Consider the following 25,814-nt stretch of genomic DNA (forward strand, 5'->3'; position numbering starts at 1 on the left):
CAATTATAGAACACTTAAAATTGGATCGTTTCCGCTCTTAGTCCGCGTGCATTCCGATGTAATATGTGTTTTTATGTTCCCGTCGATGCTGGGCTCGCTCCTCGATCTCCCCTTCTTCCACATTTCTCGGTGGACATCGGGATTCCTCCAAGAAAAACGAATTTAATCTGACTTTGTTCTGCTCCGCAGTCGATTCGTCGATCTAGGGTTTTCCTGGCACATTGCTTAGTTCCACATAGGATTCCCGTCTGCGGGATTTTCTGCGAGTTCTTGAGTTCGAGGGCTTCTTTTCTTGTTTTCTACAAAAGCGAAAAGGTCCCAATTTGGGGAAAGTTGCGTTTTGATCCGCGGGTGGAGAATCAAGGAGAAGCGGATCCATAGATGTTGACGGAGAGAAGCAGGATGGGTTGTCATCTGTTTGCAGATGGTTCCTTGGATGGCCACGGCGTCGGTATTGCAACGATCTCTTCGCCGTTGCATCCATCTTCGTCTCCCTCCTCTCCAAGCTGCATCCACCATCGCGTCTCTAAGATGGATACTCTTGCTGGTCTTGCTATCAAGTACGGTGTGGAGGTAATTAATGTTCTTCATTACTATTCGTGTTGAGCCAATGAGGAAATAATATATAATCATCAAGAACAAGTTAATCGATGAACAGTTGAACCAACATTGTTCATTTCATTAAAAAGCTTAGAATCTGGCTACTCAATGATTTGTTATAAATCAGAATAGTTAAAAGTGTGATTTATTTGTAGGAACAAATTCTGCTATCAAAAGAATTACCTTTTTCTATTTCTCTAGTCTGATTGTGATGCTCTGTGAATATTAATACTTAGGTTTCAGACATCAAGCGAATTAATGGACTTGTAACAGACCTTCAGATGTTTGCTCATAAGTCATTACAGATCCCACAGCCAGGGAGGCATCCACCGTCTCCTCTATCTAATGGTTCAACAGAGAATAGGTAATTCTCTTCTTTATCAATTTGAAACAAATAATTATTTATAGTTGCGATAAAAAAAACTTCTTTTGGAGATGTCTAATATGTGGCATGAGGATACTTCGTATTAAGTTTTGAAAGTTAAATTGTGATTTATCTTAATCCATCGCGCTACCACTTCCATTAGCAGACTGTTTTGCATTTTAAAGTCTCTCCTACTTGTTTTGTGATATATAATCTAGTTGTCCAAATGAGTTGTCGTCTCCTTGTTATCTTTAAATCAGAGATATCATCTTAGGATGATGATAATTGGTTACTCTGTTTTTTGCAATCAAAGTTTTCAAAACCTTAGCAGCATAGGCTTATTACAAATTACTAAATGGTGAGTGTGTTGGCTCAGCATTGGAGAAATTTAGTAGCACCTGATTTTGATTTGATTTATATACACAATATAGATGGGTCAGGCTGTTCAGTGACAACAGTTCAAGTAGTAATCTTCTTTTTCTACACAATCTCTACACCTGACTGTAATCTTCTTTTTCTAGAATACAAAAAATTGCATGTTAAAACAACTTGTCTATCACAGATTGCCAGTATAATTTCTTGATACTGATGCTATGTCGATCCAGTTAACATCTTTTCATTCATTGCATGAAATTTTTCACATTTCTTACTTCGATAGGTGTAGAGATTATTGCACACCCCATGATCCTCATAATGATGTGTTAGAACTGATCCAGTCTTTCAATTCAAAAGCTCCTCCGTGCAATGTTTCTCCAGCCATGAGCAGATTACAAGGATATTATGGTCTCACTCCCATTAAAAGAAGATCTGAATTTGAAGACATCGCAACCGAAGGACCACCAACTCCGAGTCAGCATCTAAGCAAGCACAGGAAATCTAGAAGTCTTATGAATTTATTCTTAGAAGGCGAAGAAAATAGTGAGGCTGAGAGATCTTTTAGGCGTCGTCAAAAGTGTGATCGAAGCCCAATTTTCCATCACTCAGAAGCGTCCTCGAGAGGAAAAGGAAATGTTGGAGTCCCAGAGAGGATAGGAAAAGGCATAGCACCAAGGCCAAAGGCAGGAAGCAGGACTGAGATCGACATGGCTCGTTCAGGTGCTGTCACTCCTGGCAGTGACAGTGTAAAAACTGAACAGCATTTGTCTCTCAGGAAATCATCCAGCACATCATGCTTGCTCTTGGAGGATTTTGATAACAGTTCTTCGATGTGGCTGGCGAGCAGCTGGATTTTGAAAACAGATATCCTTGTTAAGCCAATAATTGATGGGCTCCCCAAGTCCATAATCGTGAGGAGGAACAAGGCTGCTCTGGATTAGGCACCCCTCTAAGGAATTGTTGTATCAGCAACTCGATATATACAAGTACGCACGTACTTAACATTGATTAAGAAAAAGCTCCTTGTGGTGTAGAAGGTTTCTATGTGAATCCCGATAAATGATAAGTTGTTGGGTTTGGATTGGAGTTGGTTTTCCAATTGTACTTCTAAGCACTGGTGCATCTATTCGATTAAAATAAGGCAAAAAGAAAAGGAAAAATGAAATAAAAATGGCTCAAGATAGTACGTTAAAAGTCCATTTTATATCTGGATTCCTCCCAAGATTTAAAATTTGATTTGACAGAGCTGAAGGAGAGGATCTACACACCTGAATTGGTTGACCTGGCTTTATCCCAATAGAGTTGGTCATCCTCCATTGAATTAATGGCTCTCGCTGTCCGTACGTGTTGTGGTTCGCAACCCGACCAAGCAACATGCGGGCCCCACATCGCCGCCACGGCGCCACGTCCGACTGGAAGCTGGTGGTTGGCTGCCGACCTCCATCCAAAGATAACAAATATGAAGTTGAGGCGCGCCGGCGACGATGGAGGAGTGTGTGAGGCCGAAAGCAAAAGCGTTTAATTAAGCACATATATGACAGTCAAATGATTATTATAAATTATTAAATTTATAATATTCAAATTAATTAATTGAATAGTTATAACTTAAGAATCACAAATACATCTCGTTTGAGCTAAAAATGACTAAATAGTTCATATTTCTAAAATATTTAAGATAAAATATCTAAAATTGTAAAATATATAAAAAATCAAAAATAAATTTATTTTTCAAAATATAACATACTTTCCCGACTCTATAGTTTTTTTTTTTTTTGTAAATATAAGAAAATCATCAATATTACTAATTAATCAAGTGTTGTTTGATAGACCTATTAATTTTTAAAAGTTTATGAAATATATTTTTTCTTTTTCAAAACTCAGTCTCTTGCATTAATCAACATCGAATGGGAACATTTTAACCTCAAATTGCAAAAGGCAGTTAAACAATATATTCTTTTGCCATTCAGAATCACTTTACATCAACATTAGAATTAGAATCATTTTATTAATATACATCCACTGAATTGGTATTCAAAATCACTTTCTCCAACCACTACAAATGGAAGGCAGATGTAAATTAGCTGAGAGTCCATTGAAGTTTTCTATAAATTTTGATATAATAATTTATATCTCTCCTTTTTTTTATCTATTTAAAGTTTTCTGCACAAATATATATAAATTTATTTGGGTTTCAGTTTGGATCAACACTATAAATATACATGAGTTTGAGGAGGGTGATGAGGTTGGTGGCTAGCTCATCAAGCAGTAGGATCCTTCCTCATGGCGTCTCTCCAACGTTTCTTCTTTCTCTCCTCGCTTATTATCATGGCAGCGGCGGCGACAGCAGACAGTTATGTAGCTTCCAGGGAGTCGGCGACGAGGCGCAGTGTGTCGGACAATGGCCTCGCCAGGACTCCTCCGATGGGGTATAATTCATTTTATGATCTGATGAGGATGAATCATTTTTAGTTAATTTATCAGCCGATGCATGCAATCTATTCATTCATCTCTTTATCTTTCGATTGCAATGAATCAGGTGGAACAGTTGGAACCATTTCCACTGCAACATCACTGAGGAGGTCATCAGAGAAACTGGTATCTCCCGTGAATAATATGGACAAAAATCATGAACTTTTTTTTTTCTGAGTCAAAGCTTGAGCTCACTTTTTCTTTTCTGTGATTACCTACCACTACCAGATCCTAAATAATACGTTCAATATATATTAATTACTGACTCGCACCGAGTCTAAAGGAAGGAATATCACACAATATTATAGGTGAGATTTTGACAATTAATTAAGTATGACATGCATCTTTTGTTGGATTTTTATATGCAGCTGATGCCTTGGAGTATACAGGCCTTGCCAAGTTGGGTTATCAATATGTTAATATAGGTGTCTTCCTTTTACATATGTATAGATTTCGTTCTAATTGTGATTTTATTGTATAAATATTTAGTTAACAAATTCTCCTTTCAGATGATTGCTGGGGCGAGTACGACAGAGACTCTCAGGTAAGAATATAAGACTAACTTCCACATTGTTGACAAAAATGAAAAAGTAATTGGTAGATAAATTTGTTTACTCTTCCATGTTTTGACTTTCAAAAGAACAAACTTTGTGATTTGCATGTTCTGATAAATTTGTTGCAGTTTCATCAACTACCTTATGCATAATAAATATTGGAGAAAAGAGAGTCTGATCCGACCACCATTATGAACTTGATTCATTTTGAATTTTACAGGGAAATTTAGTCGCAAGGGTGTCAACTTTTCCCTCTGGCATAAAGTCTCTTGCAGATTACGTGCATGGGAAAAGGCTGAAGTTTGGAATCTACAGTGATGCAGGGTACTATAACTTCTCGTATGTCTTGGTTTTGCTATGCTAAGTCATTCATACGGATTATGATCTCATGATCTCATCACTTTTGTTGTATCTGACAGCTGATAGTAAATTTCAGGTCAAAAACATGCAGCAACACAATGCCTGGTTCTCTTGGCTTCGAGGAACAAGATGCAAAGACCTTTGCGTCTTGGGTAATGCCATTGTTCTTAGAATCTACACCAATATTTTATTACCTTTTGCCACTCAAAAAAAAAAAATTATCATGGTTTACAATCTCAGGGCATTGATTACTTGAAGTATGACAACTGTAACGATCCTGGTACCAGTCCAAAAGAAAGGTAGAGTTTTATGAACTCGTGCTAAATGTCACCAAAGGAGTTTGGTTTCATTGTCAATTTAAGAGACTTCCATCAATTTAGCTTGTGAACAACATCTGATTTGCTGTCATGGCCTCAAAGGTATCCAAAAATGGGAGCTGCTCTTTTGAACAGTGGAAGGAGCATTGTCTTCTCTCTGTGTGAATGGTAAATCTGCCAAATCGCTCAGTTTTAATAAATTTATTCATTCATGAGTAAGAATTGTGCTTCTTGGGTAAAACTATATTCACAGGGGTGTCGAGGACCCAGCAACATGGGCTGGCAGCATAGCCCACAGTTGGAGGACAACAGGAGATATCTTTGATAGTTGGGACAGGTTGTAGTTCCTACCCAAATGAGTGAGTTGCTTGCACTTCTCTAATATCACACAGTAGTAGCTGATGCTTCGCATCGTAATAGCATGACGTCGATTGCCGATCAGAACGACAAATGGGCATCTTATGCAGGACCTGATGGCTGGAATGGTACTCCATTAGATTGGCACGGCTAAATCTACTTGCTAATTTATTGTTTAGTAGTTCACTACAAGTTATCATGCAGATCCTGACATGCTTGAAGTAGGGAATGGGGGAATGACGAGGGAAGAGTATGTATCCCATTTTAGTATATGGGCCCTGATGAAGGTATTTTCAGTAAAAATAACACAATGATAGATAGATCAGCTTAGTTCCATTGGAATTCAATTATCTCCGAGTGCTTCTTAAATTGCTGCCTTTTAGGCTCCTTTGTTGATCGGATGCGATGTGAGATCAATAACTAAAGATACACTTGAGATATTGAGCAACTCGGAAGTCATAGCTGTTAATCAGGGTAAGATCCTGATTCATTGTTCAACTTTTTAGCTTCATGTCGTGCCGTCGATTGCAAGGATCACAAGTTGATTCTCTCAACAGATTCACTTGGAATTCAAGGGAAGAAGGTGGCTTCTCATGATAGTTTACAGGTCTACAACTCCTTTCTCGACTGTTCCAGGGTTATAAATGAAAGCTAAGCAGTGAGGATCAAGTAACTAATTTAACTGTCACGGTTGTTGTCTCTGCCTGAAGGTTTGGGCAGGTCCCCTGAGCGGTGGGAGAGTGGCCGTGGTCCTGTGGAACCGAGGAAATTCACAAGCAATGATAACAGCAAATTGGTCTGATTTAGGACTTTTGAGTTCGACTCGCGCTAATGTCCGCGATCTTTGGGCGGTAAAAATCTCACTCAATAGGTCTTTCTTCTTTCCATCAAAATGCCACAACATTCTCTGTTCTTACTCGATATGTTTGCCAGCATTCTGATATTGGAATAGCTCAAGGGCGGCTCAACGCCACTGTGGATTCTCATGCCTGCAAGATGTTTGTTCTCACACCGCAGTAGAACATCCTGCTCTTCTAGTTTAGATAAGAAAGAAAAAGGCACCCCATTGTTTTCATACAGAATAAGTCATTTCAGTGGATGATACCAGCCATGTGTTTTGTAGACTGAAAAATAGTGAAAAATTCTCAGATTAATAAAAAGTAACCAATTTCACTTTCGATTGTTTTGATTGAAATTGAGCATAAAGACTAAAGTTCAAAGGAAAGGATGACCTTTTTAATTTAACCTTATAACATCACAATGAGGACCTTTTCCTGCACTACAACTGCACTTCAACAGCAGGAGGAAAGAACAAGCAGAACAGTTGTATGTGTTGCACTAAATTCTAGCTTTGCAAAGGTCACAAAAGATCGTCCGCTACTTAAATAGTTGCAGTAGGAGCAGCGGTAGACGAGAGTCCACTGATTTGGGTACGGTTAGCCTTGCCACCGCCCTTGTTCTCATTTAATTCCGGTGGAGGATGGCCGTTGCCACTCCCGCTGCAGTTGATAGCGCACCTCTGTCGTCGTCCCTGAATCCCTGAATGATGTTTTTGCTGGCTCAACGAGGACACCTTGGCTTCTTGCTCCACCTCTTCATCGTCGTTTGACCTCCATGTACGTGCGGAGTCCACGGAATCCGGCTCCCGCACGGAGGAAGCAGCGGCCCACGGATGGCCGACGAAGCTGTTGCTCCCCGCAGATTCTTGGGGCTCCAACTCAGCCCTGGATTGCCTCACGGTGACGTACCTGTGAATGCTCGGCTCCATGAGATCATCCTTCACAACTATCTCAGTCTCCACAAATGATCCTCTTCTCTCACTCCATTCGTCGAACATGTTGCCGGCGTTAGTGGAATGGCCTCCCGTGGAGTTGAGATCGGCCACGGCTTCGAGGATGGAACAGGCTTTGGACAAGCATGCTGGGAGGGAGAAAGCCGCGTTGTGGATGCCCTCCGGAGCCGAAGAAGAGTAGGAATTGCGACTCGGTATTTGGTCGAGGTCTCTGGAAGTTGTCCTCCGGGAAGACCTGGTTGCTGAAATCGTCGTCAGCTGGTGGTTTTCCACCTCGAGGCTTGTTGACGCAGCTGTAACCTGGTTGCTTTGTATTTCTTCAGTTGCTTCAGTTCTTTGCGAGGATTTGGTTATTTGAGCACTTCTTTCACTTGATTTCTGCAGGGAATCAACGCAAGATTACGATTTACCGAGACCCTACTGAAAGACGAAGCAAATGTAGTTGAATATTTTTTCTCACCTTGTGGTCGATGCTCAGGTTTTGGCCTGTTTTGACTGAATTTTCATCGATCTCTGCCATCGGATTCCGCCGGAAAGGCGATCGCTCTGTCTTCCTCGACGAGCTCCGGCTGTGAAACTGCACCTGATTACTTGCGGCGTTCTCATTAGACAGCGTCCAGGATGCACTCGCAGGAGACCTCGACCGAGGCGAGGTTCCGCCTCTCTTGTGGGAGGAGCAAGGTGAGGCTCCCCTACCTTTCTCTCTTGCCGGAACGGCGACCATCTTGGTCGGCTGCTGGGACTTGTCGCAAATATTCGCTCCCGACAGAGCTTCCGAGCGCCTCCCAGGGGACCGGCTCACCCTACGCCCTCCGCCGCCGCTCCGCTCCCTGCTCCCGGACCTCTCCCGGCTAGCTGCTCGCCGGCGCGGGGAAGGCCTCGAAGCCGCCTTCTCCTCGCCGTCCTCCTCGTCCCCCTTCCTCTCGTTGTCGAAGTCATAGCTGCGCTTGGACCCCGAGTGCTTCCGATGCCCGAGTCCTCCCTCGTTAGAGGCGTTCCCGGAGGAGCTGCGGCTGAGGCGGCCGCACTGGATCAGGATGGCGTCTACCTCCTCGTTGGTGCAGCTCGAGGTCCGTACCACGGCAGAAGGCTTGATTTCCTCCACCACGGACACCGGAACCCCTCCCTTAACCTCAACCTCGATTTCTTCGCCAGCATCCTTCACGGGCTTTACTCCTCTCTTCTTCCCTTCGTCTTCGACGGCGGCTAAACACTTGCTGCTCACAAACACCTGATGCTTCTCCGCGGTGGCTTCCACCGCCTTCTGAGGCGGCATCTCTGCTTTCTGTTCGTCTGTTTCGTCCTTCTCTTTCTCCTCCTTCATCTTTTTGCTGAAACAGAGTCCCATTAGGTTGCAACGTGCAATGTAGAGAAGAAAGGGAGAGAGGTGCCGGTGATTTGAAGAAGAGAAGAAGAAGAATTTATTGGGCAATACAAAATGGATACTTTTTAAATTTGTTGCAGTGGGCGGGATGGAGATGAAGAGTCGTTGGTTGAAGTTACCGTTAGAAAAAGGTTAATATTTTTTGAGGCAAGTTTGAATCGCAACGGCTATGCGACCTGCTACCGTGCAGTCTGTCTCTCGTTTTCAGATTGAATCCAGTAAAGTATCCTGATGGGATAACAGTTGCCTATAATTTTTCGAGACAAAAACTAAAAGTTTTTTTTTAAATTTGAAGTAAATGATGAGATATATAGCTGCATAAGTAGACATCTTTCGTCCCACATGGAATTCATAACTAATAGAAAACTAAATAAACAGAGGCACTTATTGTATAATTTATGTATCAGACCTTTTCTTTGTTATGGTATTTCACTGATACTTATTTGCATATTTAGCAAAAGATTATAAATAATTATGAAAGAATGAGATTTTTTTTTAGAAAGTGTTTTTCTATGTTACTCTATAATTTTTTCAAAACAAGTGTTTATTACCTTGTTTGTCCATTATTTGAAGCAACAAGGAGTGACTTAGGATCGGCCATTTCGGATGATAATAATGAGCACTTGTCGATTATTCCATTCATGGACGGAGCCCCAGTGTAGGTTAAGCAAAGGCCCATAAGAACATCTCCAATGGAATATATTTCTTCAAATATCCCCCATTGTGGGGGATATTTGAGGGATGAACGGAAATCAACGGGTACAAATGTTTGCCTGGTGATTTCCTCTTGTGGGGCTCATCATTTTGGTGGGCTGCCACTATTTACAGTTTTTTATTTTTTATTTTAATTAAATATGATAAGCCCCATCCAAAATGGTGGGTGTCGTGACTTTTATTTTTATTTTTATTTTTAATTTAATTAAATTCAGAACATTAAAAAATTAAAAATAAATCAAAACGTTAACATTTGAAAAAACAACATTCGAAAAATTAAACGTTCGAAAACGTTCGAACTTTAACGATAGACGAAATATATTAAAAATATATATTAATTTTATTTAAATATAAAATTATATGTAAGTTAATAAAATGGTCATGGAACCCATAAATATTTGATTGGTGGGATATTTGTTTGTGAAGTTCAGGATATTTGAGAGTGAGATATTTGATTGGTTGGACCCATAAATATTTGGATGGTAAAATATTTTATTGTGAAAGTTGAGATATTTGAATAGTAGGATATTTGAAGAGTGATGTGGAAGTGGGGACTACGTATATTTGGGAGAAATATCTCATGCTATTGTGGATGCTCTAAAAGAAAATGTATACACCACAAAAACAAAAAGATATATCTGGTTGTATTTTCCATATAAATAAATGACACAGACAATGCAGACGATAAACACACCTTAGAGAAAAAACATAAATGTGTAGGCGACGTAAAAAAAAATACTAAATGATTAGAATCTGATCCGCTAAAATATATTTTATAAATTATTATTAAAAATATTTAATAATATCATCTCTATATATTAATTATATGTGTGTATTATAATTTAATTCTAACCTTCATTTTGGCTTGTTAAATATTATTTGATGCATGCATGTTACTAATTCACACATGTTGTCTTACTATCCCAAATTCTTTACAAAATTTCATTACATTTCAAATAGATTATTGAACAAAAATATTAATTTTTTACATTTTGTTTCTTTTTTTCTATTGCTAGACTTGGCGAGATGAGATCCTCTGTCTTGAAAATGTTGTGTCCCCATGTCCCAACGCCAATCAGACGAACTAAATCACATCTCAAGGATGCAGTGTACATCATGAAAATGTCATAGCCGTCCGATTGGCGTTGGGACATGGGGACACAATATTTTCGGGACAGAGGATCTCATCTCGGACTTGGCTATGATTTTTTCACTGTCCTTGAGCACCGAAACCACCATTAATTTTATGATTTTCTCCTCTAGTATTTATTTTTTCTAACTGAACAGCATAACAAGAATATGTAGCATGCCGAGAGCAAGATACATGTTGATTCATTTTTTTTTTCTTATTGGGTTTTCCATACGAGTATCTGAAAAAACTTAGATAAATGACTTAAACAAAATTTATCAAGATACATTACTTTGAAATTAAGAAGAAGAAAAAATTAATATTATTGAATTGAAAAAAATATTAGAAATACACAGTATAAAATTTTATATAACTAAATTAAGAAATTTTAAATCCTAAATAGAAAAAAAAGCTAAATTACCCTATAAGGTATAAATAAATAAATATATATAATCTAATATCCCTTTAAATTTATGATGTTACAACTAGAAACATTGAAAGTTTGTCAAACAAGAAATGATACGTGAAGCATAATGTACTTTCGTAAACATATCAACAATCTATAGATTTGAAGGGATGGAAGTCAATATGATGATGTCAATCTGAAAATGATGACAAATAATGTGACAATCAATTTCAATATGTTTCGTCCGCTTATGAAAAATTGAATTGCGCACAATTTGAATAACACTTTAATTATCACAATATAACGGAGTAGGTGGATAAAAATAGATACTTATATCCGTAAGCAACCAACAAAACCAAACTATCTCAAAAATAGTTGAGGTCATGGGACGGTATTTAGCTTCTATAGAAGATTTAGAAATACTATCTTGTTTCTTACTCTTCCAAGAAATGAGAGAATCATCAAGAAAAATGTAGAAATCAGTGGTAAATTTGGAATATGTAGGATCATCAATCCAATCAGTATCAGAGTATATACGCAGCATCAGAGATAAAGTAGATGAAAATAAAAGACTTTAAAATTGAGTACCCTGAAGATATTTGAGAATACGAAGAATAGCAATCCAATAAACTATAGTTGGTGCCACTATAAATTAACTAACTACATAAACAACATACGCAATACTTGGATGAGTCAAAATGAGATAAATCAAGCTTCCAACAATAGTTTGGTACAAGCTAGGATTTGACAAAGGTGAGTCATAAGATGGAGAATATCGAGTATTGGAGGGCGTTTGGTTTGAGGGTTTAGGAATGAGAGAATGGAATAATAGTATATGGTGTTTGGTTAATGAGTATGGGAATAAAAATTTGGGAATCATTCCTAAATAATTAGGAATGAACAAAACCCAATTAACTAGGTGGGTTTAGAATTCATTCCCATTTGGATGACTTTTGTTCCCGATAAAATATTTTTTGCTTTTTTTTCTTTCATTTTTTTTGCCCTAACCTGACTTCGTGCGACAACACCATCCCCAACCTTGTGTGACAAAGGAACCCCGCGGTAGCTGCGTCCCCGACTCGTGCGACAACAGCGTTCTCTCCGGCATAACTCATCGTAGGCTCTTCGAGTGCGTCCGCCGCCGCCTCCTCTTCGACTCCAACTTCATCTTCCTCCCTTGCCGCTGCACTCAGCAAGCAGGTAATCCTTAACCCTAAATCCTCTGATGAATCGCTTGTTGTTTGTTTCGCTATTTTTTTTTCTTTCATTTTTTTTTTGCCCTAACCTGACTTCATGCGACAACACCATCCTCGACCTCGTGCGACAACTGAACCCGCGACAACAGCGCCCCAACTTCGTGCGACAACATCATCCTCTCCGGTGTAACTCATTGTAGGCTCTTTGAGTGCGTCCGCCGCTGCCTCCTCTTCGACTCCAACTTTATCTTCCTCCCTTGCCACCGCACTCCACAGCAAGCAGATAATCCTTAACCCTAAACCCTCTGATGAGTCGCTTGTTGTTTGTTTCGCTATTTTTTTTTAATTCTTGATTCTTTATACATATTTGTCAACAGAACTCAAATCTAATCATTCCTTACATGTAGTTTATATTTATTGTCCCAAGTTACTTTTGAATTTTTGTACCAAGACAAATTAATTAAGGCAATCGTACTAAAATTTGAATCCTTAAGTCATTGTAGTAGAAATATTGAAAAGAAGATGGTTTCGCATTAGGCAAATTATAATTTTGTTCTGCATTTCCAATGATATTTCTATATAGGCCTTTTGGTATCAGTTACTCCTGAACTATAGAAAATCATGTCTTCTTCTATATTCCTTCCTGATTCTAGATTCTTTGTTGATTTGAAATAGTCTTCACAAAATTGATCTAGATCAGGTGTACTTAAGCTTATGCTTTTTTTAGGGCTTAAATCTTCCTAGAAATTGTCCTTCTATGATTTTTTTGAATTCTTAATTCATTACCTATGATTCGTTACTCAAGATGAGTGAAATTAGAATTAAGTGAGTTTTCTTATTTTGTATATAACTATTAATTTCTCTTTATTGTTATGTAGAAGATAATGACCCGTATTTCTACTGCTAGTAGAAGACGCAAAATAATTCAAAATATTCGGATTATAGCATCAATGGTGATCGTGTTCAGTATTGTATATGTTATATGGTACCGATTGTTATTGCTACATTTGTATATTAGAGGCTTCCACTTAAAACCAAAAAAAGAGAAAACACTTGAGAGAATGAATTGGGTGTTTAGACTCACTCAAGACTCTGATACTGCTTGTATTAGCGAGCTTCGAATGGATAAACACACTTTTAGAATATTATGTGATATGGTAAGAGATATTGGAGATTTAAAAGACACCAAAAATGTGTCTCTACAAGAAGTAGTTGCTATTTTTGTGTATGTTTTGGCTCACCACGAAAAAAATAGGACAATGAGTCTATTATTTTTACAAAGTGGAGAAACTATCAATCATCATTTTAATAGTTGCCTTCTAGCAATCTTGAAATTGCATTCCATTTTGTTTAAAAAACCAGTTCCTATTACTGAAGATTGTCAAGACGATCGTTGGCGGTGTTTCAAGGTACTTTGCATTTGTATTTATTAAAATTATAACTTATTGGAAATAAAAAAACCATCTTATTTATTATTTTTTTCAAAATATTTAAATGACAGGGTTGTTTAGGTGCTTTGGATGGTATATTAATCAAAGTCCTCCTTCTGATCAAAAACCTCGATATTGTACTAGAAAAGCAAATATACATAGCTTCAAATATATTGGGTGTTTGCTGTCCAAACATGCAATTTATATATGTTTTACCTGTATGGGAGGGTTCTGCACATGATGGTTGTGTGCTTAGAGATACTATGATTAGGTCTAACGATCTTAAAGTTCCTCAAGGTGCAATTGGTCTTACACTAGCTAATTAGCTTTTCAATATAAAACTTCATTCCAACTTATAATTAATGCGAAATATTTTTTTGTGTTCTTGAATATTGTTATTATTTGGTGGATTCTGGATATTGTAATGCGGATGGATTTTTAGCTCCTTTTCGAGGGCAACAGTACCATCTAAATGAGTTTCACGGTCACCGACCATATACAGTCGAAAAGTATTTTAATATGAATCATTCAAAAGCCAGAAATGTGATTGAGAGATGCTTTGGGTTACTAAAAGGGCGATGGAAAATATTAGCTTCCCTCTTATTTTTTCCAATTGAAACTCAAGTGTGCATTATTTTAGCGTGTTGCCTTTTACACAATCTTATTCGAAAGTACATGAGTTTTGATTTACAAGAGTTGGAACCACTTGAAGAAGATGACATGGAAGATGAACACTTCGAAGATGATGAAAATGTGACAAGTATCACCCCAACTGAAGAATGGACCAACTTTAGAAATACATTGGCACTTGAAATGTTTAATCATTGGAGTGAAAGATCATATGCTTGACCATTTATGGGCAAGGGAATATGTTAATGATTTTGTTATTGCATTTTAATAAATGTTTCAACATATTTGTCATGTTTAAGAAGGTGTCTATTTTATGAACGTAACTGTTATTCATTTAGTCCAGTAATTATTTTATTTTTGTTTATATATTATTTATGATCGAATACATTTGGTTTCCTGATAAATTTTGTATGACATGTTTTAGTTTCTTATAACCATTGTCTTTTTTACTCATGACTTTTAATAATTTGACTTGTAAATTTGGTATAACATTATTATATGTTAGGATGGAGCAAGATCAAATAGTTCGAGGACATGGGAGAAATAAATGTTTCTGGATAGAAAATGAGGTCCAAGTATTAATTGCAACTCTTCAAGATATGGCTTGTGATCCTTCATAGAAGATGGATGGTGGGTTTAAAAGCAATTACATGACTGAGGTGCATAAGAGAATGCTAAGCAAAATCCCTACTTTTACAAAACAAGTTACACCTTATCTTGAATCTAAAATCAAGTGGTTAAAAGCAAGATTTCATATTATTAATGACGTGTAGGCAAAGTGTATGTCAATGGAATGATGTGGAAAAAAAATAGCATGTGAAAAGCAATGGTTTGATAGCTACTATCAGGTAATTTTATATATTGGTGTCCGAAATTTTTTACTATCTCAAATCTTTCATTTCATATTTTTTTAAGTTTTTTTCAATCATATATATTTTATATTTTGTAGACTCACAAAGAGGCAAAAGGAATGTGGGATTCCAAATTTCCATATTTGAATCAATTTGAATTAGTTTATGGAAGGGATAGAGCTATTGGTGTTGTTGTTCAAGGGTATGTAGATGTTATTTACAATTTGGAAGTTGATCAAAATAATGAAAGTGAAGGTGAAAATCTTGGTGCATTCTATCCTTCTTCAAATGAGTATGAAGAAGACAATAATGTGTATTTTGAATCAGAATCAACCCCCGCTGCTTCACAAAATACTGATGTGACAAAGTCAGTGACAAAACGAAAACAACCATTAACAACTCGAGATAAAGTTACAAAGAAAAAAAAAACCAACAGCACACTTGGATATTGGGGCACAACTGCAAGACATGAACAATAGATTTCGCACTTTTGTGGATGGTTTTAATGCAAATTTTGCAACCATTGCAAATGTCATGGCAGGAGAAATTTTGCGAGAAAAAATGGCTTCAGAAAGAATGAGATAATGAACCTTAGTCTTCCTGGTGGTGATGTATTCAAAGCAGTTAATATATTCACTACAGATAAGGACAAGATTGATGTGCTATTCAATCTTCCTTCAGAGTTGCGAAGGAACTATGTGGTTAGCCTGCTCATTCCCTCCTCAAATATGTAGATAATGGTGCTAAATTTTGTGGAGACTACTTGTGTTCCATGACTGTATGCTGAGTTTTATGATAACATTGCTAGATTTTGTGGAAACAAGCTTTTTTTTTGTTGTTTTGGAGACATTGATCGTTTTTGTTCCATGCTAAATATATAAATATCAAATTGTGTGGGATTAAACAAGTGGATGCTACTGTAAGATGATTTTTTTTCTTGATAGTTCAGTTAAAGTTATTCTATTTCTTAATATGGGTGAGTTATAATTATAGTAGCAAGATTGGAAAGTTTATATGTGAGTTATAGTAGAATTCTTCCATAAATTCTGTGATAACAGTTGTAAACATAATTGCTCTACTCATTCTTTTATTTAGTTGTTAATATAATTTCATTTCATTACTTATTTCTCACATTATTTTTTTCCTTCATTTACTTGCCAGTGCGGCATGGAATAGAAAGACAACTCGGAATGGATAGTAAGTAGTAAATGAAGATACCGACTGCTTAAGCTCCTGATCGCCCTGCGTTGTTCCTTGCTCGATAGGTTCACTTCACATCACAATTATGTTTTTGTATGCCTTGTATAGCCGATTGAGATTGTTATTGGCTGTGACAAAAAATAGAATGGATCTATCGCTGCCACAGTCAATGACTTCGCCTCAAGACAATCATAGCTAAAGATACTACACTGTATGCGGAGAGGCCATTAAGAACAAAACTCTGAGATTGCTTTTCTGAATTATTTTACTTAGCATAAAAAGAAAAAAATCAAGAGAAGAATGAACTAGCTAGGATTCATATGTAGTAGAAGCTAGCAGAATAAAAGGAAAATAGGGGGAAAAATAATGATGATTTTGAAGCACTCACCTAGATTAAATTGTTGTAGTATTCTCGTTTTCTTTGTTTCCTTTCGACCATAGAGAGGCCAATGCAAAACTAGATCTCATGCCGAAACATGCTCGCCCATACGTTTTTGTGTTTTCTAATTATCATTCCATGCTGCATATTGTTTATCCTAAATAGATGATATCCTTGAGTATTCACTAGCAAAGCCTCCGGTAGATATAAAAAAACTGAGCCAATATTAACATTACTGTATTATCCTTTTCCATTATAATAATTTTTACAACTAAATCAATCACATTTAATTCTTTTTTTAAAAAAAATAAATTATCATTGTATCATTGATGATGACCTTACTAGGAATATTATGATTTATTTTAAGGATGAATATTATATTTATTATATTTGTATTCCCAAACCTTTGACAAACCATACGATAGTATTGGTAATCATACCAAATCAAAATTTATAAATCAAACAGCAATATTGGAATGGCTAAACTCATTCTCATTCCAATCTACTATCAAACTCACTACTATTCTCATTCCTGCACTCAAACCAAACACCCCCTTAGTCTTAATAGGAGTATCAATGACTCTATTATCAATATGACATGTACGTTCAAACAGATCAGATATATACTTTGATTGAGATATAAGATAACATTTTGAGGAATAGATGATCTCAACGTCCAGAAAGTAGTGTAGTATATCTAAGTCTTTCATATCAAAACAACTAGTCAACTCAGACTTTTAAAAATAATTTCATAAAAATCATCACCAGTAATAATCAAGCGAAGTAATCACTGTCAAACAATGTTGAAACATGTTTACTAGAATGAAAATCAAGCGAAGTAATAACTGCAGAGAATTTCACAAACCAAGCACGAGGTGATTGTTTGAGATCATAAAATGCTTTACGAAACTTGCAAACATCACTAAGTTGGTGTAAAATACCAGGAGGAGATATCATATGAACTTCTTCATTAAAATCATCATTTAAAAATGCATTCTTGACATCCATCTGAGATATTCTCTATCGACAAATAGAAGCAACAACAATTAGAGCACCAATTGTCGTCATTTTTGTAACAAGAATAAATATTTCCTCATAATCCATGTCATACTCCTGAGAATAATCTTTAGCAACAAAACGAGTTTTGTATTGTTCGATAGATCCATCAGATTTAGTTTTGATCTTATATATCTAACGAGAATCAATAGTGTGTTTTCCTGATGACAACGGTACCAAATCTCATATATGAGTTTTATGCAGAGTAGTTAGTTCCTCAGTCATAGCATTCTGTCAAAGTAAATTACGAACAACTTCTTTATAAAATACATACTCAAAAAGACAATGAACAGATGCAACAAATGAAGCAAAAAAATCAGAATAATAAGAATAAGTAAAATCTGATAGTTTAGTAAATTTACAAACATGAGTGAACTGACGACGATGGAGAGAAGGATCATCTGCAACTTTAGGAGATGATTGGATAGTGGCAGAAGAAGAAGCATGTGGAGCAGATATCTTGGGAACCAAAGTACCAAATTCAGTTGATTTACTAGTAGGAGCTATGGGTGAAGCTTCCTTAGTGTCAGTATTGAAAGGATCAATGCAAAACAGATCTAATTTTATCATATTATGCGAACTAGTTAGAATAGAAAAAATGGAATATACTCAAGAAACACAATATAACGAAAGATATATAATTTTTTACTAACGGGATCAAAGCAACGATATCCTTTTTGACCAATATCATAATCTAAAAAGACACAAAAAAGCAGACCGAGGGGCTAACTTATTATAGCCGATATGTCGACGAAGGACGAAGTAAGTACAACAAAAAACACACAAAGAGGAATATATAGGAGCATGCCCATACAATTTTTCAAAAGGTGACAAGTTTAAATTGTATAAGATTGGAATTTTATTAATCACGTGAGTAGCGGTAAGGATTGTTTCCCCCAAAAAAGCACTAGGAACACTAACAAACTATAAAAATAAACGAGTTATTTCAATAAGATGTCTATGTTTCCGTTCAACCATATTATTTTGTTCAAGTGTATCAATACACGATGTTTGATAAATAATACCATCAAAAGTAAGTCAATGTGAAAAATGATTCGAAGTATATTCACCCTCCAAATCATAACGAAAACATTTTATGACACTAGAATGTTGAGTTTTCACAAGAACTTTAAAGTTGTTAAAAATGATTTCATAAGATAGATCCAAAAGTATCAAATGCAATCATCAATAAATAAAATATAATACCTTGACTCCCTTTTGTAGGAATAGAGAGAGTGCCCCCACATATTAGAATAAATAAGATTGAATAGAACAAAAGAAAAAAAAACACTTTTAGAAAATAGTAAAATAGAAAATTTGGCCAGTTTACAATTAGAAATATCATACCTTTTTAAAGGTCCTAATACTCCTGTAAAAACTAAAAATTACAAACGAGGCGTTGAAATATGACATAAGCTAGAGTGATATAAATAAAAAATAGAAGATGAACGACTCAAATGAAAAGATAATAAATCCACACTCGAAGCTACAACTTTTGGTATTTTGAGTTGATCCAAAACATAGTCCTTTTTTACCTATGGTTTATCCCAATTAGCCTCTGAGATTGTGGGTCCTGAACACAATAATTGGATAAAAAAAGAGACTAAGTATTCAAACTCACACAAGATTTAAAATAAGACTCGGAAAATAATAAACATCAGTAAAAGATAAACAAGATGTAACAATTGAACTAACACCTACTAATGACATAGGAGTACAATCAATAGTTACAATAGATATATAAATGAACTGAGAGAAAAAGAAACAAAAGAAGATAAATTAGATGACATATGATGGGAGACACCATAGTCCAAAATTTACAAGGATGAAGATATAGTTGAAATATCAAACGATGACAAACCTTTATGAGAGGAAGCTAACATGACAAAAGCCTGTGAAGCATAAAAATATTGAAACTACTCCAGCATATATGAATCAGATTTCCATGAACCATCTATACGATTAGGTATGGTGACAAAATGAATAATGCTCAGAATAATCAAAGTGTACGGATACACATCTGTAAGATCCGTGAAAACTGGTGTTAGGATGACCTGTGTGTTGGGTTGTAAGATTGAAAACAAAGTCCCACATTAAAAACACATAAGAAAGATCATGAGTTTATAAGGAAAAGATATCTCCATTGGTATGAGACCTTTTGGGTAGAGCCCAAAAATAAAATCATGAGAACTTAGGCCCAAAGTGAATAATATCATGTCATTGTGGAGATATATAAATTCCTTCTGGTCCTAATAATTGGTTTCAGAACCCTGACTGCCAGAAGGACTAACCATCGACTGTACACAAAAGTCATGGTCTAATCGAATCATGTGGATGGAATATTGACCTCGAATGAAAAAAGTGGAGGCTCCTGTGTCCGGATCAAGAGGACTAGATACTAGGCATATAGTCCTTCGTTTGAGGGGAGATTTTTGGATTGTAAGATTATAAACAAAATCTCACATTGAAAACACATGAGATAAATCATGAGTTTATAAAGGAAAGATATCTCCATTGGTACGTAACCTTTTGAGTAAAATTTAAAAATAAAATTATAAAGATTTAGATCTAAAGTGGACAATATCATATTTTATAGAGATACCTAAATTTCTTTTGGTCCATGTTGGGATCACATGAAGAACTTCGTATTATTGAATTAAAAAGAATATTAAAAATATAGAATATAAAACTATATATAGCTAAGTTAAAAAATCTTAAATAAATTAAACCTAAAGGCGACGCCAGTTGTGAAGCGGAGAGCTTCGGTTGTAACACTAATGTCTGATTTGCTATCGGAATTTGATCGAAGGAGATACCCTCAGCATATACTGAATGAATATCCCAGTTCCGCCCTTGATTTCCTTGGCTGATAGGAAATTTCTAAGGCTAGGCCGGTCGATCACAAATAATCTGTTCGAGGATTAAAAAAAATAAAAAATTAAAAAAACAGCAGTGTGGTGGTTATCTATCCGAATCCGGCCATTCTTCGCCCGCGACCACTGCTTCACTAATGGACGCCTCTTCTGCGGCTTTCCTCCGCGTTCCCCTCCCTCCCAGCGGTTGCTCCGCCGTCCGTCGCGCATCCGTCTGCCGGGCCTCCATGTGCTACTGCACTGGCCCCAACTCGTCTCCACCGCCGGAGCCCCGGCAAGCCCTCGGAAGCAGAAGGCAGTGCCTCCTCCTCCTCGCCCTCTCCTCTGCCGCTCTCTCTTCCCCGGCCAGGTCAGAGGACATCCCGCTCTTCGGGATCAAGAAGAGGATAAAGAAAATCGAGGAGGAGGCGGAGGAAATCGTGCAGGAAGGGGAGAAAGCCGTGGAGAAGGGCATCGTGGCTGCGGAGAAGGGCATCGTGGCTGCGGAGCAGGGCATCGTGGCGGCGGAGAAGGAGATCCAGGCGGCGGAGGGGATCGTTGCATCGGCTAGCCTCAGCCTCGCCGGGGATCTTCTACAGGCCGGCGCAGTCGCTGGAGCTGAGGCCGTCGGGGTGCTTGTCTCCGTCTCCATCGTCAACGGCATTCTTGCGCCGGAGAGATAGAATCCCTAATCGATTTCACGTTGGCCTTTCAAGGCATCGGACGTGAATGAAGTGCTGAAACTACTATGTTTATTGTGCTTTTTTTTTTTTTTCTGGCAGCAAAAATGGTGTGTCTATATTTAAACAACAAATTTGAATTTTATATTTCTTCTAATGTAATAACAGGTTTTTATTTTTCTATTAAAATTTGAATAGCATTTAAAAAGCTATGTAAGAATCTGGATTATAGCAAGAGCAAAAAAAAAAAAAAAAAAGGAACAAAAAAAAAAAAAAAAGTTATGAAGGCATCTAAGGACTAAGAGAACCTTCAGTATCCTCTAACCTCTTTATTTTCTGACCTCAAAAAAAATAATTCATTTTATAAGGATAGATCAGGTGTTAGTTGATTTTTCTATAAAAAAAAATAAATCTTTTATATTTAAAAAATTAAGAGAATCGATTTGATTAGTGATCATTTGGCATTCGCTACCGTCGTGCAGATAAGAGTGGTGACGCCTGTTATGATAGATATAACGGGAACTTTATGTCAAGTTTTATTTAATTGTTCCTCCGAGATCATTATAACGGTTGTGACTGCTTATACCCCAAGGATCTTAAAATTGAGCCACAGGCTTCAACTTTATTACCATTTCCGATCGGTTTGGGTCCGCCGTCCGCAGGGGAGAGAGAGACAGAGAGGGGATGGGTAGCGGCGGAGGCGGCGTGGTTAAGGACGTTGGCTCAAAGGCGGAGCTCGATGAAGCGCTCCTCGGGGCGACGGCGGTGGTCGTCCACTTCTGGGCGTTTTGGTGCGAGGCATCGAAGCAGATGGATCAAGTATTCAGCCATCTCGCCACAGACTTCCCTCATGCTCTCTTCCTTAGGGTCGGTAGCCTGCTTTTCTACCGTTTTCTCTTTTGGTTTTCTGGAAAAGAATCTTTCTTTGATCTGATACGACTTAGGGTTTGATAGAGCTCGCGTAACCGTGAGATAGGCAGTAAGAGAAAAGGGAAAAGAAAAAAGGGTTATCATTTTGATGGACCTCTAACAGCCCAAGACTTTTAATTTATTCAAACAACTTGAGTTTTTTAGTATCTAATTAGTTTCAATGAGAATGCATACTTGTTTTATTTATTTATTTTGTTTCATTTGTTTTGGTATGTTTTGTTCTTGTTCGCATACATCTCAATGTTTGCCTTGGAACTTTATGTTTGCATTTTCTTTCCACTGTTATTTGATCTTATAAGCATAGTGTCCTCCCTCGTAGGTTGAAGCTGAAGAGCACCCAGAAATTTCTGAGACTTATGCAGTTTCAGCTGTTCCTTATTTTATATTTTGCAAGGTTAGTTCTTTCCCAACTATTTCTTGTTTTTGAAGGTGCACAAAGATGGATGATTACATTGTGACCTTGACAACTGTAAAGATATTTTGATGGTACCTTAATTTGAAATAAATTTGCTTTAGCAGGGGTTAGTTGGATAAGAGTTTGCATACTGTTGGAAAGATTATAACAATATTTTTAGTCAGATCTAACCTATAAAAGTATTGTACAGGAAGGCACTAATCTGACAATAATGTTCAGATTGTTATTTCATTTAACCGTTACTTTATATTCAAAAGTATCATGGCAAAGATTTTTTTTTTTTCTTTTTCAAACAGGTAATTGGTTAGTGGTATGACTCAATTCTTGGTGAAAATACTGAACATTATTGAGTGGTAGAAATAATTCGGGCATTGAGTTATTTTCATTTATAATTTACTCTAAAAGGCTGGAAGGCTTTCATATTCAGTAGATTGCAGTAAGTTTTCTTCATTTGATTTTTTACATTTTAGAGTTAATGAGGGTTTTAATTGCTTATGTTGTAGGTTTAAGGCCACATGAGGTATTTACTGATTGGGTGTCTGGTTGTCCCTGAGTCCTATATATATGTAGTGTAGAATTAGGTTGTCTTCTTCAATTTTTTTTAGGAGTCATAACTTTGATATGAGGACACAACCTCCCATTTCTTCCTTCATCTTACCACTTTCTCCTGGCTATTTCCTCCTCTCTTCTGGTTGAGAATTTAAAAAATTGATTGAGGCGTACTGCTGCACTCGACGGCTTCCCTCCTATCTCTTGTAATTAGTTCCATGTCTCTAAGCTTCTTCTCAAACATCAATTTTTTCATGATTCACTTATCTTCTGTACATCGTGTAATATGTTGTTAGTTTGTTTGTTTCGTCCAACATGTACTTCCTGTCAGTGTGGTGGTTAAATTTTGTTCACTCTTTGTTTCTCCTGACACCATCTTCTTCTCTCTGCGTAAAATTATCAAAAACTTAATCTACTCCTGACATTTTTTCCCATCTTAGACTCTCAGTGTAGACTTGGACGCTCACTCTGTCAATTGTAACTTTAAAAGATTGATTAGTGTTTGTCTCTCTTCCAGTTTCATTTCTTCATCAAGTAGAATTATAGAGCATTACATACCAGAGGTAAAATCAGATCTTTCAAGAGTAATATCAAATTTCATCAGCATTCCTTCCTATCTGCCTTCTCAGATATTGGAAACCTACCTTTCTATCTGTTTTCTCGATGACCCTTTTCATTTGTGTATTCATAATCACAAACTTTAAAATCCTACAATTTCTTTGATTTGAGGTTAAGAAAGAAGATTTTACTCATTTGAAAATCAGTTCATATTTCTATTTTGAAGATCATCTTCAATTTCACATTCAAAGTCCCTTTTTAAGATCATCATCAATTTCAGTCGAGCTATCAAATCTTTTGAAGATAATTCAACATCATCACTAATATTTTAATCCTGTTGACATTTAGTTTGAGCGGCTTTATATTTTTATTAATCTATGTATGGGTCATTTCTGTTTCATGTTACAAGTGGACATAGAAAATACTTAAACTCCATTTTGTGGGGGTATCGTGCTATAGGTGAAATCTCACATAAGGCATTAAGTGCTTGGTGTTAGTTTGAGATATTTGTTTGGTTTACAAACTAATCATGCCATAACATTCGAGTGGATGATTTTGATTGATTAGGACAAATTTATTCTTTAGCTTCCATTTTTGGGATATTAATATTTAGTTTTATTTCATTTCCTCAGGATGGTAAAAGTGTTGATACACTTGAGGGGGCAAACCCAACTGTTTTAGCTAACAAGGTTGCAAAACTTGTTGGACCTGCTGGCTCTGTAGAATCTGCTTCACCTGCAAGTCTAGGGATCGCTGCTGGCCCTACAGTTCTGGAAGTTGTGAGAAACATGGCAACACAAAGTGTCTCTTCCAAAACTGAAGAAATGAACTCTGGCCTCAGTGATGAGCTGAGAAAGCGTATACAGCAGCTTATCGACTCATACCCTATTTTCTTATTCATGAAAGGAAGTCCAGAGCAACCTAAGTGTGGATTCAGTCGAAAGGTGGTTAATATATTGAAGAATGAGGGAGTTGAATTCAGAAGTTTTGACATTCTTTTGGACAATGAGGTACGTGAAGGAATGAAGAAGTTCTCCAATTGGCCTACTTTCCCTCAGCTCTTTTGCAAGAGTGATCTTCTTGGCGGGTGTGATATTGTAGTTGCTATGCATGAAAGTGGTGAATTGAAAGATGTGTTCAAGGACCATGGAATTCCTATCATTTCAAAAGAAACCGAAATTGCAAAAAATTCAGAAAGTCCTATACCAGAAAAAAGTGGCGACATTTCTGAATCCACAGGCCTTAGTGCCGAAGTTGCTTCTCGGCTTCAAACTCTTGTAAACTCAAGCCCTGTGATATTATTCATGAAAGGGAAACCAGAGGAACCAAAGTGTGGGTTCAGTCACAAGGTTGTTGAAATTCTTCAGCAAGAGAAGGTTGCGTTTGATAGCTTTGATATTTTATCTGACGATGAAGTGAGGCAGGGTCTAAAAGTTTTCTCTAATTGGTCAAGTTATCCCCAACTATATATAGGAGGCGAACTGATTGGAGGATCTGATATTGTGTTGGAGATGCAAAAGAGTGGGGAGTTGAAGAGGGTTTTAGCTGAAAAAGGAGTGGTTCCAAAGGTTACACTTGAGGATAGGCTGAAAAACATCATCACGTCCTCACCAGTGATGCTTTTCATGAAGGGTACTCCTGATGCACCGCGCTGTGGTTTCAGCTCAAAAGTTGTTAATGCCCTTCAGAAAGAAGGAATCAGTTTTGGGTCCTTTGATATCCTTTCTGATGAAGAAGTGAGACAGGGATTGAAGACCTATTCTAACTGGCCAACCTATCCTCAGCTTTACTACAAGGGCGAATTGATTGGAGGATGTGATATTGTGATGGAATTGCAGAGCAGCGAGGAGCTCAAGTCAACTCTTTCAGAGTGATGTTAATGTTATGGTTGTAGTGACAGTTAATCATGTTTCCCTTTGTGGTTCTAATTCCAATCCACTTGATGTGTATCGTACCATTGTGTTGTTTGTTTTACCCTTGATACCATATGCTGCTAGTTCACCTTCAGTTTTCTTTATATTTTGCTCATGGATTTATGATTCTCATTAGTTTAACCTTTTCAGTTAAAGAACAGTTACATTGTGGTAAAATGACGAATACGTTCGTCCCAGCGCTCTCGTCAATTTGTCCTAGGGTCAACACGGAAAAGGTAAATTATGGATAGCTACTAGTCTTTGAAATAGTAATTAATACATAAATCTCGATTCTGTGTATCTCGCTTGACAAATCTTATTTCGTAATGCCTAGATTAATATCCTCGATTGATT

At 37.0% G+C, this 25,814-nt stretch overlaps 5 protein-coding genes across 6 annotated transcripts; 4 read left to right on the forward strand and 1 right to left on the reverse strand.

Moving 5' to 3' along the window:
• The first annotated feature begins 43 nt into the window (after positions 1 to 43).
• LOC122037000 lies at positions 44 to 2,438 on the forward strand. The gene is made up of 3 exons (XM_042596453.1): positions 44 to 573; positions 837 to 964; positions 1,623 to 2,438. Exons 1-3 carry the CDS (start codon positions 382 to 384, stop codon positions 2,278 to 2,280), a joined length of 978 nt encoding a protein of 325 aa, XP_042452387.1. The 5' UTR covers positions 44 to 381; the 3' UTR covers positions 2,281 to 2,438.
• Positions 2,439 to 3,547: 1,109 nt separating this feature from the next.
• LOC122036989 (alpha-galactosidase-like) lies at positions 3,548 to 6,705 on the forward strand. 2 transcript variants are annotated; one of them, XM_042596432.1, is made up of 15 exons: positions 3,548 to 3,765; positions 3,876 to 3,934; positions 4,177 to 4,233; positions 4,318 to 4,352; positions 4,583 to 4,701; positions 4,799 to 4,874; positions 4,963 to 5,021; positions 5,142 to 5,207; positions 5,293 to 5,376; positions 5,460 to 5,524; positions 5,601 to 5,683; positions 5,780 to 5,870; positions 5,954 to 6,003; positions 6,107 to 6,247; positions 6,330 to 6,705. In XM_042596432.1, exons 1-15 carry the CDS (start codon positions 3,620 to 3,622, stop codon positions 6,414 to 6,416), a joined length of 1,218 nt encoding a protein of 405 aa, XP_042452366.1. In that variant the 5' UTR covers positions 3,548 to 3,619; the 3' UTR covers positions 6,417 to 6,705. The 2 variants fall into 2 exon arrangements, with proteins under 2 accessions (XP_042452366.1, XP_042452376.1); XM_042596442.1 differs by having other exon boundaries at positions 3,550 to 3,765; positions 4,583 to 4,686.
• Positions 6,611 to 8,618, reverse strand: LOC122036984 (uncharacterized protein At1g65710-like). The gene is made up of 2 exons (XM_042596419.1): positions 7,649 to 8,618; positions 6,611 to 7,566 (listed from the first exon to the last, which is right to left on the reverse strand). The coding sequence occupies exons 1-2, from the start codon at positions 8,534 to 8,536 to the stop codon at positions 6,778 to 6,780; spliced, it is 1,677 nt and encodes a 558-aa protein (XP_042452353.1). The 5' UTR covers positions 8,537 to 8,618; the 3' UTR covers positions 6,611 to 6,777.
• Positions 8,619 to 20,524: 11,906 nt separating this feature from the next.
• LOC122010744 lies at positions 20,525 to 21,284 on the forward strand. Its single transcript, XM_042567234.1, has one exon. It carries the CDS (start codon positions 20,574 to 20,576, stop codon positions 21,096 to 21,098), a length of 525 nt encoding a protein of 174 aa, XP_042423168.1. The 5' UTR covers positions 20,525 to 20,573; the 3' UTR covers positions 21,099 to 21,284.
• A 404-nt stretch (positions 21,285 to 21,688) lies between these two features.
• LOC122037008 (monothiol glutaredoxin-S11-like) lies at positions 21,689 to 25,564 on the forward strand. The gene is made up of 3 exons (XM_042596463.1): positions 21,689 to 21,962; positions 22,345 to 22,419; positions 24,180 to 25,564. Exons 1-3 carry the CDS (start codon positions 21,780 to 21,782, stop codon positions 25,419 to 25,421), a joined length of 1,500 nt encoding a protein of 499 aa, XP_042452397.1. The 5' UTR covers positions 21,689 to 21,779; the 3' UTR covers positions 25,422 to 25,564.
• The last annotated feature ends 250 nt before the right edge of the window (positions 25,565 to 25,814 follow it).

The sequence above is a fragment of the Zingiber officinale genome, chromosome 1A (genome assembly GCF_018446385.1).
Source record: "Zingiber officinale cultivar Zhangliang chromosome 1A, Zo_v1.1, whole genome shotgun sequence".
Classification (NCBI taxonomy): Eukaryota; Viridiplantae; Streptophyta; class Magnoliopsida; order Zingiberales; family Zingiberaceae; genus Zingiber; species Zingiber officinale.

Bases quoted from the DNA above. Each gene is read 5' to 3' on its own strand.
- LOC122037000 (XM_042596453.1), top strand. From the start codon at position 382: ATGTTGACGGAGAGAAGCAGGATGGGTTGTCATCTGTTTGCAGATGGT. The intron at 574-836 runs GTAATTAATGTT...ATTAATACTTAG, and splicing joins CTATCAAGTACGGTGTGGAG to GTTTCAGACATCAAGCGAAT. The intron at 965-1,622 runs GTAATTCTCTTC...TTACTTCGATAG, and splicing joins AATGGTTCAACAGAGAATAG to GTGTAGAGATTATTGCACAC.
- LOC122036989 (XM_042596432.1), top strand. From the start codon at position 3,620: ATGGCGTCTCTCCAACGTTTCTTCTTTCTCTCCTCGCTTATTATCATG. The intron at 4,353-4,582 runs GTAAGAATATAA...TGAATTTTACAG, and splicing joins AGTACGACAGAGACTCTCAG to GGAAATTTAGTCGCAAGGGT. The intron at 5,525-5,600 runs GTACTCCATTAG...GTTATCATGCAG, and splicing joins AGGACCTGATGGCTGGAATG to ATCCTGACATGCTTGAAGTA.
- LOC122036984 (XM_042596419.1), bottom strand. From the start codon at position 8,536: ATGGGACTCTGTTTCAGCAAAAAGATGAAGGAGGAGAAAGAGAAGGAC. The intron at 7,567-7,648 runs GTGAGAAAAAAT...GATTCCCTGCAG, and splicing joins ACCTGAGCATCGACCACAAG to AAATCAAGTGAAAGAAGTGC.
- LOC122010744 (XM_042567234.1), top strand. From the start codon at position 20,574: ATGGACGCCTCTTCTGCGGCTTTCCTCCGCGTTCCCCTCCCTCCCAGC.
- LOC122037008 (XM_042596463.1), top strand. From the start codon at position 21,780: ATGGGTAGCGGCGGAGGCGGCGTGGTTAAGGACGTTGGCTCAAAGGCG. The intron at 21,963-22,344 runs GTCGGTAGCCTG...CCTCCCTCGTAG, and splicing joins CTCATGCTCTCTTCCTTAGG to GTTGAAGCTGAAGAGCACCC. The intron at 22,420-24,179 runs GTTAGTTCTTTC...TCATTTCCTCAG, and splicing joins CTTATTTTATATTTTGCAAG to GATGGTAAAAGTGTTGATAC.